Here is a 14,302-nt window from a genome sequence, read left to right as displayed (position 1 = left end):
ACTGATTCACTTCGTTGTAAAGCAGAAACTAACACACCATTGTAAAGCAATTATACTCCAATAAAGATGTTAAAAAAAAAAAAAAAGAAGACATCCCATACCTCAAAGTGGAAATGAGTTCTACATCTTTCAGTGTGTTTTCATACTTGGATATTCTTCTCTTATAGGATAGTTTTCATTCTGTCTTGCAATGTGTGTGTGTGTGTGTGTGTGTGTGTGTGTACATCCGAGGATTATTTTTGCTATTACCCCTAAGCTTCTTGAGAGCAGGGATCTTTGTCCATACATTCATTCATTCACTTATTTATTCAACATTTGGTTTGTAATTATTTTTTGGCAAGCATTGGACAGCACCCTGGGCATATAGTACAGTAGTTTACAATATAAACACATACCCTATCTTCTTAGAACTTACAGACCAGTAGAGAAGAAAGTCAACAAATATTACTAGAAATAATTATACAAATACCAACTATGATGATTATTATAAAATAAAATTATTAAGTGTTATAAAGATTGAATTTAATTAGAGATTTTAGGAGATCTCATCCAAGGAAGGATAATCTTGAAATGCAAACCATAGACGAGACATTAGCTGGCCAAAACAAGAACTGGCAGTCGGAAAGTGTAAGAAAGAGCTCATAGAGTTCAAGGATCTGACAGAAAATGTGATGAGACCTTTCCTGAGCCATAATTTATATGTTGTGGGATTTGCTCTTCCCTCAGGGTCAGATGTCCAAGATGAAAAGATAGAGTTAACCCAGTTCACATATGAACATGGATTTTTTTTGTGGGCATCCCATCTATTCTACCACAATGGGGTAATGACTGAAGGAAAAGAATCAACGTCCTAGTGCCTGCTTTCAACCCTCATTCTGTACTATGACTAGCTCATAAAAAGGCTTACAAAGGTCATGGGAGAAAATGTTAATAAGTATTTTGTAATCCAGTCATCCTACTGGAAATTAGAATCCATTTGTATTAAAAAAATATATAGCATTAGATCCTACTTATTAGGTGGTATTATGATTTGTAGAGGACATAAAACTGCTCAAAAATTCTCAACAACAAATCTTCCCATGAACATTGTTCTTATTCATCATTTTAGTCAATCTCCACTTCACCTTTTGAGTAACTCCAAAGAAACCACATCTATACTTACAAAATTTCAGCACACAGGGCACATTTGTTGCCATGCATCCTGCCATCAGGGCCACGGACTGGCTCACTCTCCCGTGTACAAAAAAGTCTTCCATTCCTCACTTGGTTTTCATATTCCTTGCAGAAATTCTTTAAAAAGACAAGTAATTACATTTAGCACTTTTCTACTCTTTAATCTAGAAAATGTGCATCAAGGATTTATAGTCAAAGGATGTCATATCTAGAAAGTGTTGGTGAACACACATAACGTATTAATGAGAAATAGTAATTACATTGTCAAATTACTTGGTACCTGTATATACTATGTCGTGTATTTATTAAAAGGTAAAAGAGCCTAGGAAAGAATAAGGCTGAGCAAATACTTTCTAAAAATAGGTAGTTTTTGTTAACTTTCAAATCTATGGAAAAAGATAATAAATAAAAGATCTGTCATGAGGTTCCAACAAAGACATAACAAAACACAGCAGCCAAGACAAAACAAAAGTGTTGCCAATGAGCAGAATATAGAATCTGTAAGATGAGATACTTAAGAGCTACTTAATATGGAACAAGTCAAGAACAATTTACTTAGTTTGCAAGGAAAAAGGAATAAGATGGTATCCAACAGCATTATGCTTACTCTGTTTGTTTTCTCTGGATCATTTTTATATACTCTGCCACCTTTATCAATGTTCATTTCTAACACTGCAGGTGGAAACCTCAGAAGGAGCGAACCTAATTTTCCTTCATTACCCACTTAGAAATGCAGACCATCAAGACTAATCTTTATTTAGAAAACCTAAAAAGGTTGTGACTTCCTCCCAAAATTCAGAAGAGGTTTATACACACAAATTTCCTGATTGATGCTTGAATTCAGTATTTTCAAGTTTCTCTCTGTGTTTTGAAAATTCTATTTGATAAAGGCCATATATATGTGTGTGGGGGTGTGTATACAAAATAGTTATATTTAATTATATATGATAAATATATATAAACTTTAAAACACTATACCAAAACACTACTTGATAGCATATATTACTATAATATAATCTATAAAAATGCTTCTCTGTGGCCTTTTTCAACTGTATGACCTTCGTCTTCCCATTTCAGCTAAAAAAAACGTGAGCATAAAGACTATGGTTTATTCACTGCAGTATTATTTACAATAGCCAAGATGTGGAACAACCTAAGTGTTCATCAGTAGATGAATGGATAAAGAAAATGTGATATATACATATATACAACGTATATGTATGGATGGATGGAATATTATTCAGTCATGAAAAAGAATGAAATCTTTCCATTTGTGACAGTATGGATGGGTTGTAGAGGGTATTATGCTAAGTGAAATAAGACAGAGAATGGTAATTACTGTATGACTTTCCTTATGTGTGAAATCTAAAAAAAACAAAACAAAGGAACAAATAAAACATACTCATAGATACAGAGAACAAACTGGTGGTTGCCAGTGGGGAGGGGAGTGGGGCGGGGTGGGGGAAATAGGTGAAGGGGATTAAGAGGTACAGACTTCCCATTATAAAATAAATAAGTCATGGAGATGTAATGTACAGCAAAGGGAATATAGTCAATAATATTATAAGAACTTTGTATGGTGACAAATGATATCTAGACTTTTGGTGACTGTTTTGAAATATATATATATATATATATATCAAATCACTATGATGTACACCTGAAACTAATGTGATATTGCATATCAATTATCAATTAAAAAATTTATTTTAAAAAAGAGTGTGGTTTGGAGTCAGAAGGGAAATTAAACTGTGGCTCTAACTCACTGGGAGACCATAGCAAAGTCACATCACCTTTGAGACTTCAGTCTCACTACCAACACAAAGGAGGTTTTCAGAATAGCTGCTCTTTAGGACCTTTTCTAGATCTAGTATTCTCTGATTAAAAAAAATATATAACTCACTTCATTAGGGCACTTTAAAAGAGAATCTAATGAGGAGATATTTGTCTTTAGAGGAGTAATGGGTGTGTTCCGAACTTCCTGGTTGTAACAATCTAGGAATACAGACACAGAAGATAGTCACCCGATAATCACAGTGTGGTAATAAAATTGATGCTCAATGGTTCCCATAAAAGAAACAATGATAATTTCAGTTTATAAGTTGTGATTCATCCAAGGAGATTCTAAAGAAATGCTGTGTGATCAACCCACTGACAGGTTAATTATGGGGCAAATATTGAGCCATCACAATAATGCAGTCCTGTTCAACATGTCCAATGACCCCACCAAAACAATGACCCCAGCCACAGACAAAAAGAAGGAAAAGTAGCTGAGGCATGATGAAAGACAAGGGAAAAGAAACTCCCTGTTTATGAAGTAATAAAATGTTGACTATCACAAGATGACCCGAAGTGTTATACTGAAATTTAACAACCACCACAACAAAATTGCTTTTCAAATATCAGTGAGTGTTGAACACATTATGGATAATTATGAATGCTCTGTGTTTCTTAATTTAAATAATGAATGCCCTATTTAGGGTGGGACATTTGTTTCATCGAATGGCATTATGAAGTGGAAGTTCAGCTCTTAACTACCAAAAATTGCACCTATGGGCTTCCCTGGTGGCGCAGTGGTTGAGAGCCCGCCTGCTGATGCAGGGGACACGGGTTCGTGCCCTGGTCCGGGAGGATCCCACATGCCGCGGAGCAGCTGGGCCCGTGAGCCGTGGCCGCTGAGCCCGCGCGTCCGGAGCCTGTGCTCCGCAACGGGAGAGGCCACAACAGTGAGAGGCCCGCGTACCGCAAAAAAAAAAAAAAAAAAAAAAAAATTGCACCTGTGTCTCCCCTTAGGAAAACATATGCCCTACAATCCACAAAAATAGTATCTTTTTATTAGCACAAAAGGGTGCAAGATACAGAATCAGAATCCAACAAGAGGGTAAAATTGAGATCATTTACCCAGCCTCCTTATTTTACTAATAATGAAAATTGAGACCCGGACAGAAGAGATGAGTTGCTCAGTTTCACACACCCAGAGCAGGACTAAAACTCACGTGTTCTGACTTTTCAACAAAAGACTACTCATTACCAAAGTAGCTGCTATCACTTTCATTGAAAGTAGGGTTTAATAACCTTGGTGATTTAAGAAATCCAGGCTGTGTTATCTACAATGCGTATTCAATTAACGAAAGGAATAATTTTTTATACTAGATTGAAAAACTAAATCATCGAATAATTTGAAAAACCTTAATTTTAAGGTTATTTTAAAACAACAATATCAATAATTGTTTGAGGCTTTTGTTTAATCAGAAGCATGACCTTTATAAATGCATGCCTCTCTGAACATAATAACCATAATGGAAAAATGAATAACTAATTTGCATCAGTGGGAATATACATAAAATACACCAGTGGATATACTGTTTAAAAGATTCTGGAATTATTTTCAAGTTATTCCTGTCAAATTTATATTATGTTGCTTTTTTAACTAATTTATTCAAAGCAAAAGTAATTTACACTAAGTCAAAGAGAAGTCTGATGGAAACTAAGCAGAATTTAATTTGCATAAACTTTGTCTTATATTCTCGTTTTTTTTAAGCAAGCAGAGTATTTTGAGCTTTAGGTGGGAAATGCTATTTTTACTTTGAATCTAGTGATTAATATACTTAGGAATATTATACTAGGAATATTGTACTAGGAATTCAACTTGGGGAACTTTAAAATTAAGGAGAAAGGTTCAAGGTAATAATGAAGAACAATGACATTATTGAATTACCTTAAAGGTTCAAGTATAAATTGTTAATATTTATGTTCACAAGAATCAAATTGTGTTGATGAGAAATTTACCTTTTCAGCACTTTGTCGAATTCTGGTTTCACGCTCTCGCTTGGCATTTTCTTCAGCTTCTTTTAAGCTGTTAAGAAAATAGTTGGTCGGTTTATGACTTTATCATATCTTCAGTGTCCAGTTCTGTGCTAAGCACTTGCATATCCTTTGCTCAACTTGCTCAACCCACCCACTTAGATGAGACAAGCTTTGCCCTGTCTTGAATGTTTGAGCCAGAAAATTGCCAAAGATAAGAATGGTTGTGAAGCTGACTCACTGACAATCAATTAGAAGCCTTGTTCTGTAAAACTGGATGGGTGTGACTCCTTGATTGACACACAGAAGATTGTCAGGAAAACTTGCTTTTAACAGGCAGAACCAAGAGATATAAAACAATGCTGTGACAAGGATGAAACCAAACTAAGCATTTGAAGTACATGTTGTCATCCACACCCTTATGTATAGCTCTTTATACCTTGTAAAGTACTTATTTGCCTTCATATAAAAGCACCCTTGTCAATAAAAGCTACATTGAACTGAGCTTCTAAGTCCTTTCAGATCTATTATCTAACTGCAGTTCAACTTGGAGATAGACAAGACTATCTTAGTTCTACAAAGGAAGAAACCAACCAGGAGTCAGGGAGGTCAGATTCTCTTTTCTAGCTAGCACATGAAAAGAAACGCAGAATCATAGAATTAGGGCAGGTTTGAGCACTAAAAGTGCATGCCTTCTAGATAAGAAAGTGGAAATGAGGATGATTTCCTGTCTGGAAACCAGTTATAATAACTATTTTTAAACCTGAGAGGACATGCCCTTGAATTCCACACAGCATACTATAATTTTCAAAGACAGATATGAAGTCCTTTAATCTGTTAAATCTTTCTCTCTCCTGATTTTAAAAATCCAGTGATATAAATAGAGCCCTTTAAGGCTTGCTGACAAACGGATTAGAGAATCTATGCTTTAGCAGCCAGAATATTAAAGACTCTTTGGATCTTACTCATATCTGTGTCTCAGTGCTCAGAGCAGTGTCAGGCACTGAGAGAAAGATTAACCCAACAGTTCTTCCCTTTCATAAAGTCCCACCTTTTATACAACTAATAAATTCAGACACATGACATTATTTTAAATTAGACTGTCATCTTCAGTGAGAGTATCTATACATGCCTGAAGGAAGCAATGCATGTCAAATGACTGACCCAGATTATTCCACAAGAGAGCACCTTTTAAATTTTGAAATATGCCTTATAAAACACTGTGCATTTTCAAGTCATTATAATTAAATAAATTAAATAACTATCATAACCGCTTTATCCACTCCTTTTAAGAAACGTTATCAGATAATATGAATTAAAAAGAGAAGAAGCCACTCTGGGAGCAAGGCCCATGTCACCTTATAAAGACAAAGGATAACATGCTTGAGGAAAAGGACTTTATCTCTCTGTGGAGTGGTTCTCAGAACAGCAACCAAGTGCATTCTCATCAGGTCCACCTGCTGGCCAGCTTGGGGGTGAGGATACTTACAGTATCTCAGCACACATCACACACTTATTGCCATGTGTCCTTCCATCAGGACCAAGAACTGGTTCATTTTTCCCTGTGCATCCAAGTCTTCCATCCTTCACATAAGGCCGAAAATCACTACATATATCCTGAAGAACAGGGAAAGAAACTTGACATTTACCATCCAGATGGTAATGCTTACAACACTATTTTCAGAAATTTTATAGAGCCCAGTGCCCCTCTGCCTACTGCACACTAGCTACCTAGAGCCAATGCCAGTCATGTAAAAGTAGGTCAGTAAGTACTGTATAATTCACATGGTTAACTATAGAACTCGTTTACTTGTTTATTCATTTATTAGTAAACGTGGATAACCTATGATGTGTTAGAACGAAGGTAGAACACAGTCCTTGCCCTCAACTTGCTCACAATCTACTGGGTGATACAAAGAGACATTTAAAATACAACGTGCTACAGAGAACTGTATTCAATATCCTATGATAAACCATAATGGAAAAGAATATTTAAAAAAAGAATGCATATAACTGAATCACTTTGCTGTACAGCAGTAATTAGCACATTATAAATCAACTATACTTCAATAAAAGAGAGAGTTACAAAAGGTAAAACAATGTTAACTTCTCCCTGTTTTTTTTTAATTATGGAAAATGTGGATTTTTTATATAAATAGGTTATTTATGTTAACATGTAATGGGTTTATTGTAATTTAAAATGAAAAATAAACACATTTTTAAAGTTCTCAGTTTTTACTCCTGATACAATAAATATCTATAGATATAACTCACATAAACAAAGCTCCCTGGGGTCCTCAATAATTTTTAAGGGTTTAAATGAGTCCTAAGACAAAAAACATTGAAAACCACTATCCTAGAGTAATCCTACTTTCCAGCGATAAATGTATTTGTGATTTTTTAGGTATCTCCCTTTTTTCCCTAAGCATATAAAAGCAAAAGCATATTTACACACATATACATATATTTATCGTTTTCTCACAAAAATAATGCTATACAGCTAAAAAAAAATAAAATACAATGTGCTAATACCCTATGATAAACCATAATGGAAAAGAATATAAAAAAGAATGTGTGTGTATATATATATATATAACTGAATCACTTTGCTGTACAGCAGAAATTAACACAACATTGTAAATCAACTATACTTCAATTAAAAAGACAAAAAATAAAGTATAGTTTAAATAAATCTAAAGAGAAAAATACAATGTGCTAAATGTCTTGATGGGGGTAACCTCACTCACTTCCCCTATTATCACAGGCTCACAGAATTTTAGCATAGAAAGAAGGTGTTAGTCCAATTGTCATTTTTAGATATGGAAACACTGGTAAAGTGTAGTTAAGTAATCTGCCCAAAATCTCCTGACTGCAAGTGACAGTGCTGGGGTTTCTACTCAGGTTAAGTAACTGAAGTAGTTCCCTTTCTACAACACATGTAGTTTCCTTTCCCTCCCTCCCTTCCTTCCTTCCTTCGTTTTCATAGAAAGCAGAAATAGAGATGAAAGGTCTAAATACCAAAGTAACCTGCTCCCGTTTCGGGAACTATCAGTTGCTTTTCATCTAAATGAGCAGTATTCCATTTCAGGTGCAGCAAGAATGAATTCTTTCCAAACACCCCCATCAAAGAAGGAAGAGGAGACCATCTTCTTTCTTTTCAAAGTCAGCCCCCCAGTGTTCCCCCCAACTCTGACACTCATCCTCACCTGCTCTGGATTACTGTTCTTACATTCTCCTTCGCTTCTTATGCCAACTTGAGATCTGGTTTTACTGGAATTAAAAGTTAGTAGACACAGCAGTTTAATATCATAGAACTTTCTCACCAAATGCAATTTTTCTTCATGTATTGCGATTCTCCTTTGCTTTTGAAAATAGGTGTCACACTGCATTCTTTACTTTTTCTAATGAAAGTCTGTGTTTATAAATTACAGTCAAAGAAATTTGGAGAGCATGTTGGAGAGCTGATAAGATTCAGACTCGTAAATGTTATTTCCAGATTTTTTTTCCTGTTTCCAGAGAGGACCCGTATCAGAAGAGTGGGAAAATGTAAATCTTGTAACTAGCTATTAGATGCCACCCAAGGAACTTTGTTGTTGTTGATGATCATGTTGTTTTAAATAATCGAATTCAAGTTTATAGTATCCAGCATACTATTATACCATTCTTCATTTGGGTTATGATAACTAATATTTTGTTTTTCGTGGAAAGTATGTAAGGCCCTAATTAATATTGTTCAGTCTAATAGAACTTTAAAAGCATATCTGAAAACATAGTAGCATAAATGATACACTTCTTACTCTCTAAAAAGATCTATAACATCTGTATAACAATAAAAATATAATAAAAACAATAGAAAGAAAAAAACTAGTTAAAAGTGATAAGAAAAAAGTTATACCAAAAGAGATCAGCTGAGGAAAAATATAAAAATTGAATTCCAGTGTTATTGCAGAGTTTCCTAGCAGACAGAACTAAGAAAGAAACACAATGAGCAGGATGATTCTCATTGTATAATAATAAGTCATATACCAGAAATTAGAGGCTTAAATAAGCTATCACAGGATTCCCCACATAAAACATAGTAAGAACTAGTGTACAGTGTGTTCATAGTAGTGTTACAAATACATTTGTAATAAAAAATTGTTATTTCTTTACCTATTTTTTGTTTTCTGTTTCTTTATATTGACCCTTGGTGAAAGTGGAAGACATAGTTTTAGAGTGTATTTCTGAAAATGCAGTCATGTGAGGGATCAGAGTGATTTAATTCAGTTGTGGTTTGGTAAAGATACTTATTATAAGGGAGGATAAAGCTTGTAGAACCTTAAGACTGAATATTTATCATTATCTCTTACTAGCCTTCTCAAACATTGGTTTTTATATTTGCAAAAACTGAAGAGCAGCCAAATCAAGACCGAGGTCATAAGCCAGAACCTGCAAAGCAGGTATGCCATCTTGTTGGTTGAAAACAGTCAATAACCAAACCTAGCACTGAGGGTGGAGAAAGAACCAAATGAGGACAAAATATAGGGCAGTGAGATGCTTTAGCTACATTTGGTGAATGTTGAATAGATGGGAAGAAGTTCAATATTAAGTCCCAGTTACCCTAATATTATAAATTACTGAGCATTTAATAAATAAATATAATTTTATAATTAAATAATTCTCTATGAAAAAGGATATACTCCTAAATAGGTAGAAAGGAGATAGATAACAGATAAATGTGTATGTATGTATGAATAGATATATGTGTATGTGTGTGTTTGTATACAGATATAGATATATCAGATGTCTTACTTCACAGAAAGTGATAACCATCTGATAAATTGCACACAAATGTGCTTGTAAAATATAGTGTTATACTACATACATATTTTTTCTCTTAAGAATAGTAAAAGAAGTGATCCTAATAATTTATAGATGGCTGACTCCCACTAAATGGATTGTTATCTTAAAGATGTAAGAAAAAAATGTCATATAATTATACAGAGAACATGCTTTAGGGGGAAAGCCTGTTTCAGAGAATACTCACGCGTTCTCAGCACACAGTACACATCTATTACTGTATGTTTTCCCATCTGTGCCACAAACAGCTGCAATATCAAGGGTACAGATAAAATCCTCATCCCTTTCTCCTTTCTTGAAATCATTGCAATTCAACTGCAAGAGACATGATCAAGGAACATCAAACTATAAGAGATAAAATATTCCTTAGATGCATAAATAGATTAATATTTTAAGCCCACAATATAACTCAGTGGAGAAGGAAAATACAATAAGGAGACTGCAGTGAACTAATAAAATCGTGGATAATAAAGCATGGTCCAAGAACAGAAACATATAATCAGATTTCAGAAAAAATGATTTCAGTAAGATTTCAGACACCTGCTATCTGGGTGAGGTGGGCCAAGTCACCTCTTTGAAACTTAGCAAACTGTATGTCAATCAAAACTTGCCTGCCTTCTCTATAGAGTAGTCATGAGGTCCAGTAGACAATGGATATGAAAGCTCTCTGCAAACTATAAGCTACAATAAAGTTTATAGTATTATAGATTAGAGTAATGATCAAGAGCCAGATTGCTGGGTTCATAATTCTAAATCTGCCACTTATTAGCTGTGTGATTTGGGTTACTTAACCACTCTGCGCTATAGTGTCCTCATTTGCAAAATGCATATAATATTACCAACTTCTCAGGATTATAAAGAGATTTAAATGTATTAATACATGTATAGTTCTTAGAACAATGCCTAGCATATCCTGACCATTTATTGTTGTTGCTGTTGTTTTTTAAATGTTTTCTTTACTGATAATCAAGCCAATAAAGCTAAACACCTTTTAGGGATGATGAGAGAAATCTGAAACTCTCTGCTCTAATAATATGACATATACATAGGGACAAACCTGTTTGGTGAGAAAAACAACTGCACTAGGTAATAATTGATGACTAGTGCTGGAATCTCAGATCTACCACCCACTCACTTCACCTCTTTGATTCTCACTTTCCTTATCTGAAAAATGGGAATTCACACCCTATCCACATTACAGGCTTGTGGTGAAGAAGAAATAAATAGTTATGAAACATTATTTGGCAACTCATTATTGTGACATAAGCTAGATATTCTGATTCAGAGTTAACGTGAATTTAATTTCTATCTAAAACCAAAGAATATGATATCACATTGCAAAACAAATTTTTTGATATCATTATTGTCATAACAAAAATGTCTTAATTATAGATTTGGAAAACTTAGGATATGGACCTGTGACTTAGTATGGCACACAATATCAAGAATAAAGTAGGATAGACACAAATGTAAAATAAATTTTTGAACCAGAAGATTACACTGAGGAACTCTCCTAGAAGGCAATTAAAAAGGAAAAAATTTAAACTAGAAAAGAAAATCTATGAAACATACCCCACTCTTCATGTCATATATTTAGGAAGAAGTTAAAAATAGAGTGAAAACAGGTTAAGTCATGGCCATATGTGCTACCCCATTCACTTGGTTGTTCATTTATTCCTCAAAACCCATTACACATTTACTAGGCTCTAGGCATTCCACTAGACTGTTACCCTGACACAGCAAAAAAAGAGAAAAGGAATACGTACTCTAAGGGATTTACATTCTGAGGGGAAGAGATAGACAGTAAATACAAAAACTTTAAATTATAACAAGTGCTATTAAAAATAAACTGCACGAGGGGCTTCCCTGGTGGCGCAGTGGTTGCGCGTCCGCCTGCCGATGCAGGGGAACCGGGTTCGCGCCCCGGTCTGGGAGGATCCCACATGCCGCGGAGCGGCTGGGCCCGTGAGCCATGGCCGCTGAGCCTGCGCGTCCGGAGCCTGTGCTCCGCAACGGGAGAGGCCGCAGCAGGGGGAGGCCCGCATACCACAAAAAAAAAATAAAAATAAAAATAAAAATAAAATAAAATAAAATAAAAAAATAAATAAACTGCACGATATGATAGCACCCAGAATAGGGGCTATTTTAAATATAGTGTCAAGAAAGATCTTTCTGCAAAGGTAACATTGGAGGTGAGATGGCATTAATGAAGAGGAGCCGGGCATTAAAGACTTGCGGAAAGAACATTCCAGGCATGGAGAACTGCAATCGCAAAAGATTTGTGATAGGAACTAGATTCTCCTGTTTAAGGGGCAGAAAGAAGAGAAGTGTGGCTGGAGCATAAGGAAAAAGCAGGAGCATAAGGAAAAGCTGCTGATTTTCTCTCAAAAATCATTTCCGGAGAAATTGCAGAAGCATGGGGATAGGGATCCAAGCAATCAACTTGGGGCCATCACTCATCTCCCGCTTCACCAGTGAAATCAACAGCAGCATACTAGGTCACAGATGTTGGCAGGGTGATGGACAGCTCAAAAGCCCAGGTGGGAGGTGATGACAACAGGTATAAGCCTTTACTACTCCACCTCCTCCTCCTCCAAGCCCCAAGGGCTGGTGGGTCACAGCCTACAGAGAACAATTCTTCCTGATGCTGACAATTTCTGAGAGCTTACAGATGGATTTCTGACATGGTGAAGTGGCAGCAAACTGGAGTTAACATTGGTTCTACAACCTTCAGCTCTGAGCCTTATCCTTTGTCCTCTTCTGACACTTACCAGGAGAGGCAGAGGCTGAAGCTTGGCTTCAATATTTTCTAACTCACTTTAGCAGAAAAAAATTTACTACAGAAAGATTAAAATTAAAAGGCACACAAATATTATAATAGGATAAGAAAAGATACAAGGCAAAAGTGAATAAGAAGAGAGCAGAAGCAAAAATATTAATATATAGAATTCAGTCCCAAATGCATCATAAGTAACAAAGAAGGACATTACATAAAGTAAAAGGAAGAAAAGAACAAGAGGGTATAATAATCATGAGCATACATTCAATAATACAGGCTCTAAATATGTCAAACGATAACCAATAGAATTAAATAAATCAATAACTGGTGTTAGAGTTTTTAGCACACACTTCTCAGAAGCTGATATATCAAAGGAAACAATTAAGGTGCTTAAGTCATTAGATTTTAATAGAAAACTACATCCAAGAAACAGAAAATAAACATTTTTTCAGAAGATATAAAACATTTATAAAAGTAGAATATTTATAAGGCCACAAAGAAAGTCTTAGGAAATTCCAAAGGATCAGTGTCATATGGCCCATGTTCTTTGACCAAAATTCAATAAAATTGTTCATTTAAAATGGAAAAAAATTACCACATATTTGTAAATCAAATAATGTATTACTAAATAAATTTGGGAGGGAGGAAAATTAAGAAATATTTGGCAAAGAATGACAAATGAAAACACTTCAAGTACAAATCTGAGATAGATGATCACTGATACCTTCAAATACACTTGTCATGAAATTTAGAAAGTTAAAATTTAAAGACTAAGTATTGCTCAATTCACTGTAAAATGAGCAGCAGAGCAAACAAATAGGAATGAATGACATAAAGAACATAAACTACAGAGAAAATTAATTAAAAAGCTAATGTAGTTTTCTAGTAAAACTGATAAAAAAAGAAAAGAGAAGATGATAATTTAAAAATATATATAATGATATTGGAAATAACTGAACATTGAGAAATAATACAATGAAAGCATATTGTGAGTATCCATATGCTAATGCATTTGAAAACCAAAATGGAGACATGGCTACAAAAAAAGTAGAAAATACCTCCGCTGGTGTACTAAGCAGGAGGAAAGTTGAACATATCAATAAGTATATTAACTAATTGATATATTGGTCTGAGATATTCTCTCCCCAAAATGACCCATTTCTAATAGACTTAAAATACATTTTTCTAAAACATTAAATTTAAGGAGTATGTACTGGAGACATAGTTGGGGTTTTTTTAGCATATAATAGTCTCAGCCTTTTGATTGGGATGTTAAAACCATATACATTTAATATAATTATCGATAGGATTGTATTTACATATGCTGTGTTTTTTTTTTAACATCTTTATTGGAGTATAACTGTTTTACAATGGTGTGTTAGTTTCTGATTTAAAACAAAGTGAATCAGTTATACATATACATATGTTCCCATATCTCTTCCCTCTTGCATCTCCCTCCCTCCCACCCTCCCTATCCCACCCCTCTAGGTGGTCACAAAGCACCGAGCTGATCTCCCTGTACTATCCTACCCCTAGTCTCTTCATGACATTTTTTTTTCTTAGATTGCATATATATGTGTTAACATACAGTATTTGTTTTTCTCCTTCTGACTCACTTCACTCTGTACGACAGACTCCAGGTCTATCCACCTCATTACAAATAACTCAGTTTCATTTCTTTTTTTGCATATATATGTGTTAACATAC

The 14,302-nt window shown here is 34.7% G+C and overlaps 1 protein-coding gene across 1 annotated transcript in view; it reads right to left on the bottom strand.

Annotated features, from left to right (window-relative positions):
- SPINK5 (serine peptidase inhibitor Kazal type 5) overlaps positions 1–14,302 on the bottom strand; it is a 134,275-nt gene that overhangs the window by 48,285 nt on the left and 71,688 nt on the right. Inside the window, exons 7-11 of the mRNA XM_055086822.1 lie at positions 10,004–10,131; positions 8,184–8,247; positions 6,467–6,594; positions 4,963–5,029; positions 1,163–1,290 (exon numbers count right to left, since the gene is read on the bottom strand). Of these exons, the coding sequence (XP_054942797.1) occupies positions 1,163–1,290; positions 4,963–5,029; positions 6,467–6,594; positions 8,184–8,247; positions 10,004–10,131 (515 nt within the window). The remainder of the gene's footprint in view (positions 1–1,162; positions 1,291–4,962; positions 5,030–6,466; positions 6,595–8,183; positions 8,248–10,003; positions 10,132–14,302) is intronic.

The sequence above is a fragment of the Physeter macrocephalus genome, chromosome 8 (genome assembly GCF_002837175.3).
Source record: "Physeter macrocephalus isolate SW-GA chromosome 8, ASM283717v5, whole genome shotgun sequence".
In the NCBI taxonomy this organism is placed as follows: Eukaryota; Metazoa; Chordata; class Mammalia; order Artiodactyla; family Physeteridae; genus Physeter; species Physeter macrocephalus.
This window is presented reverse-complemented; position numbering and strand designations above follow the sequence as displayed.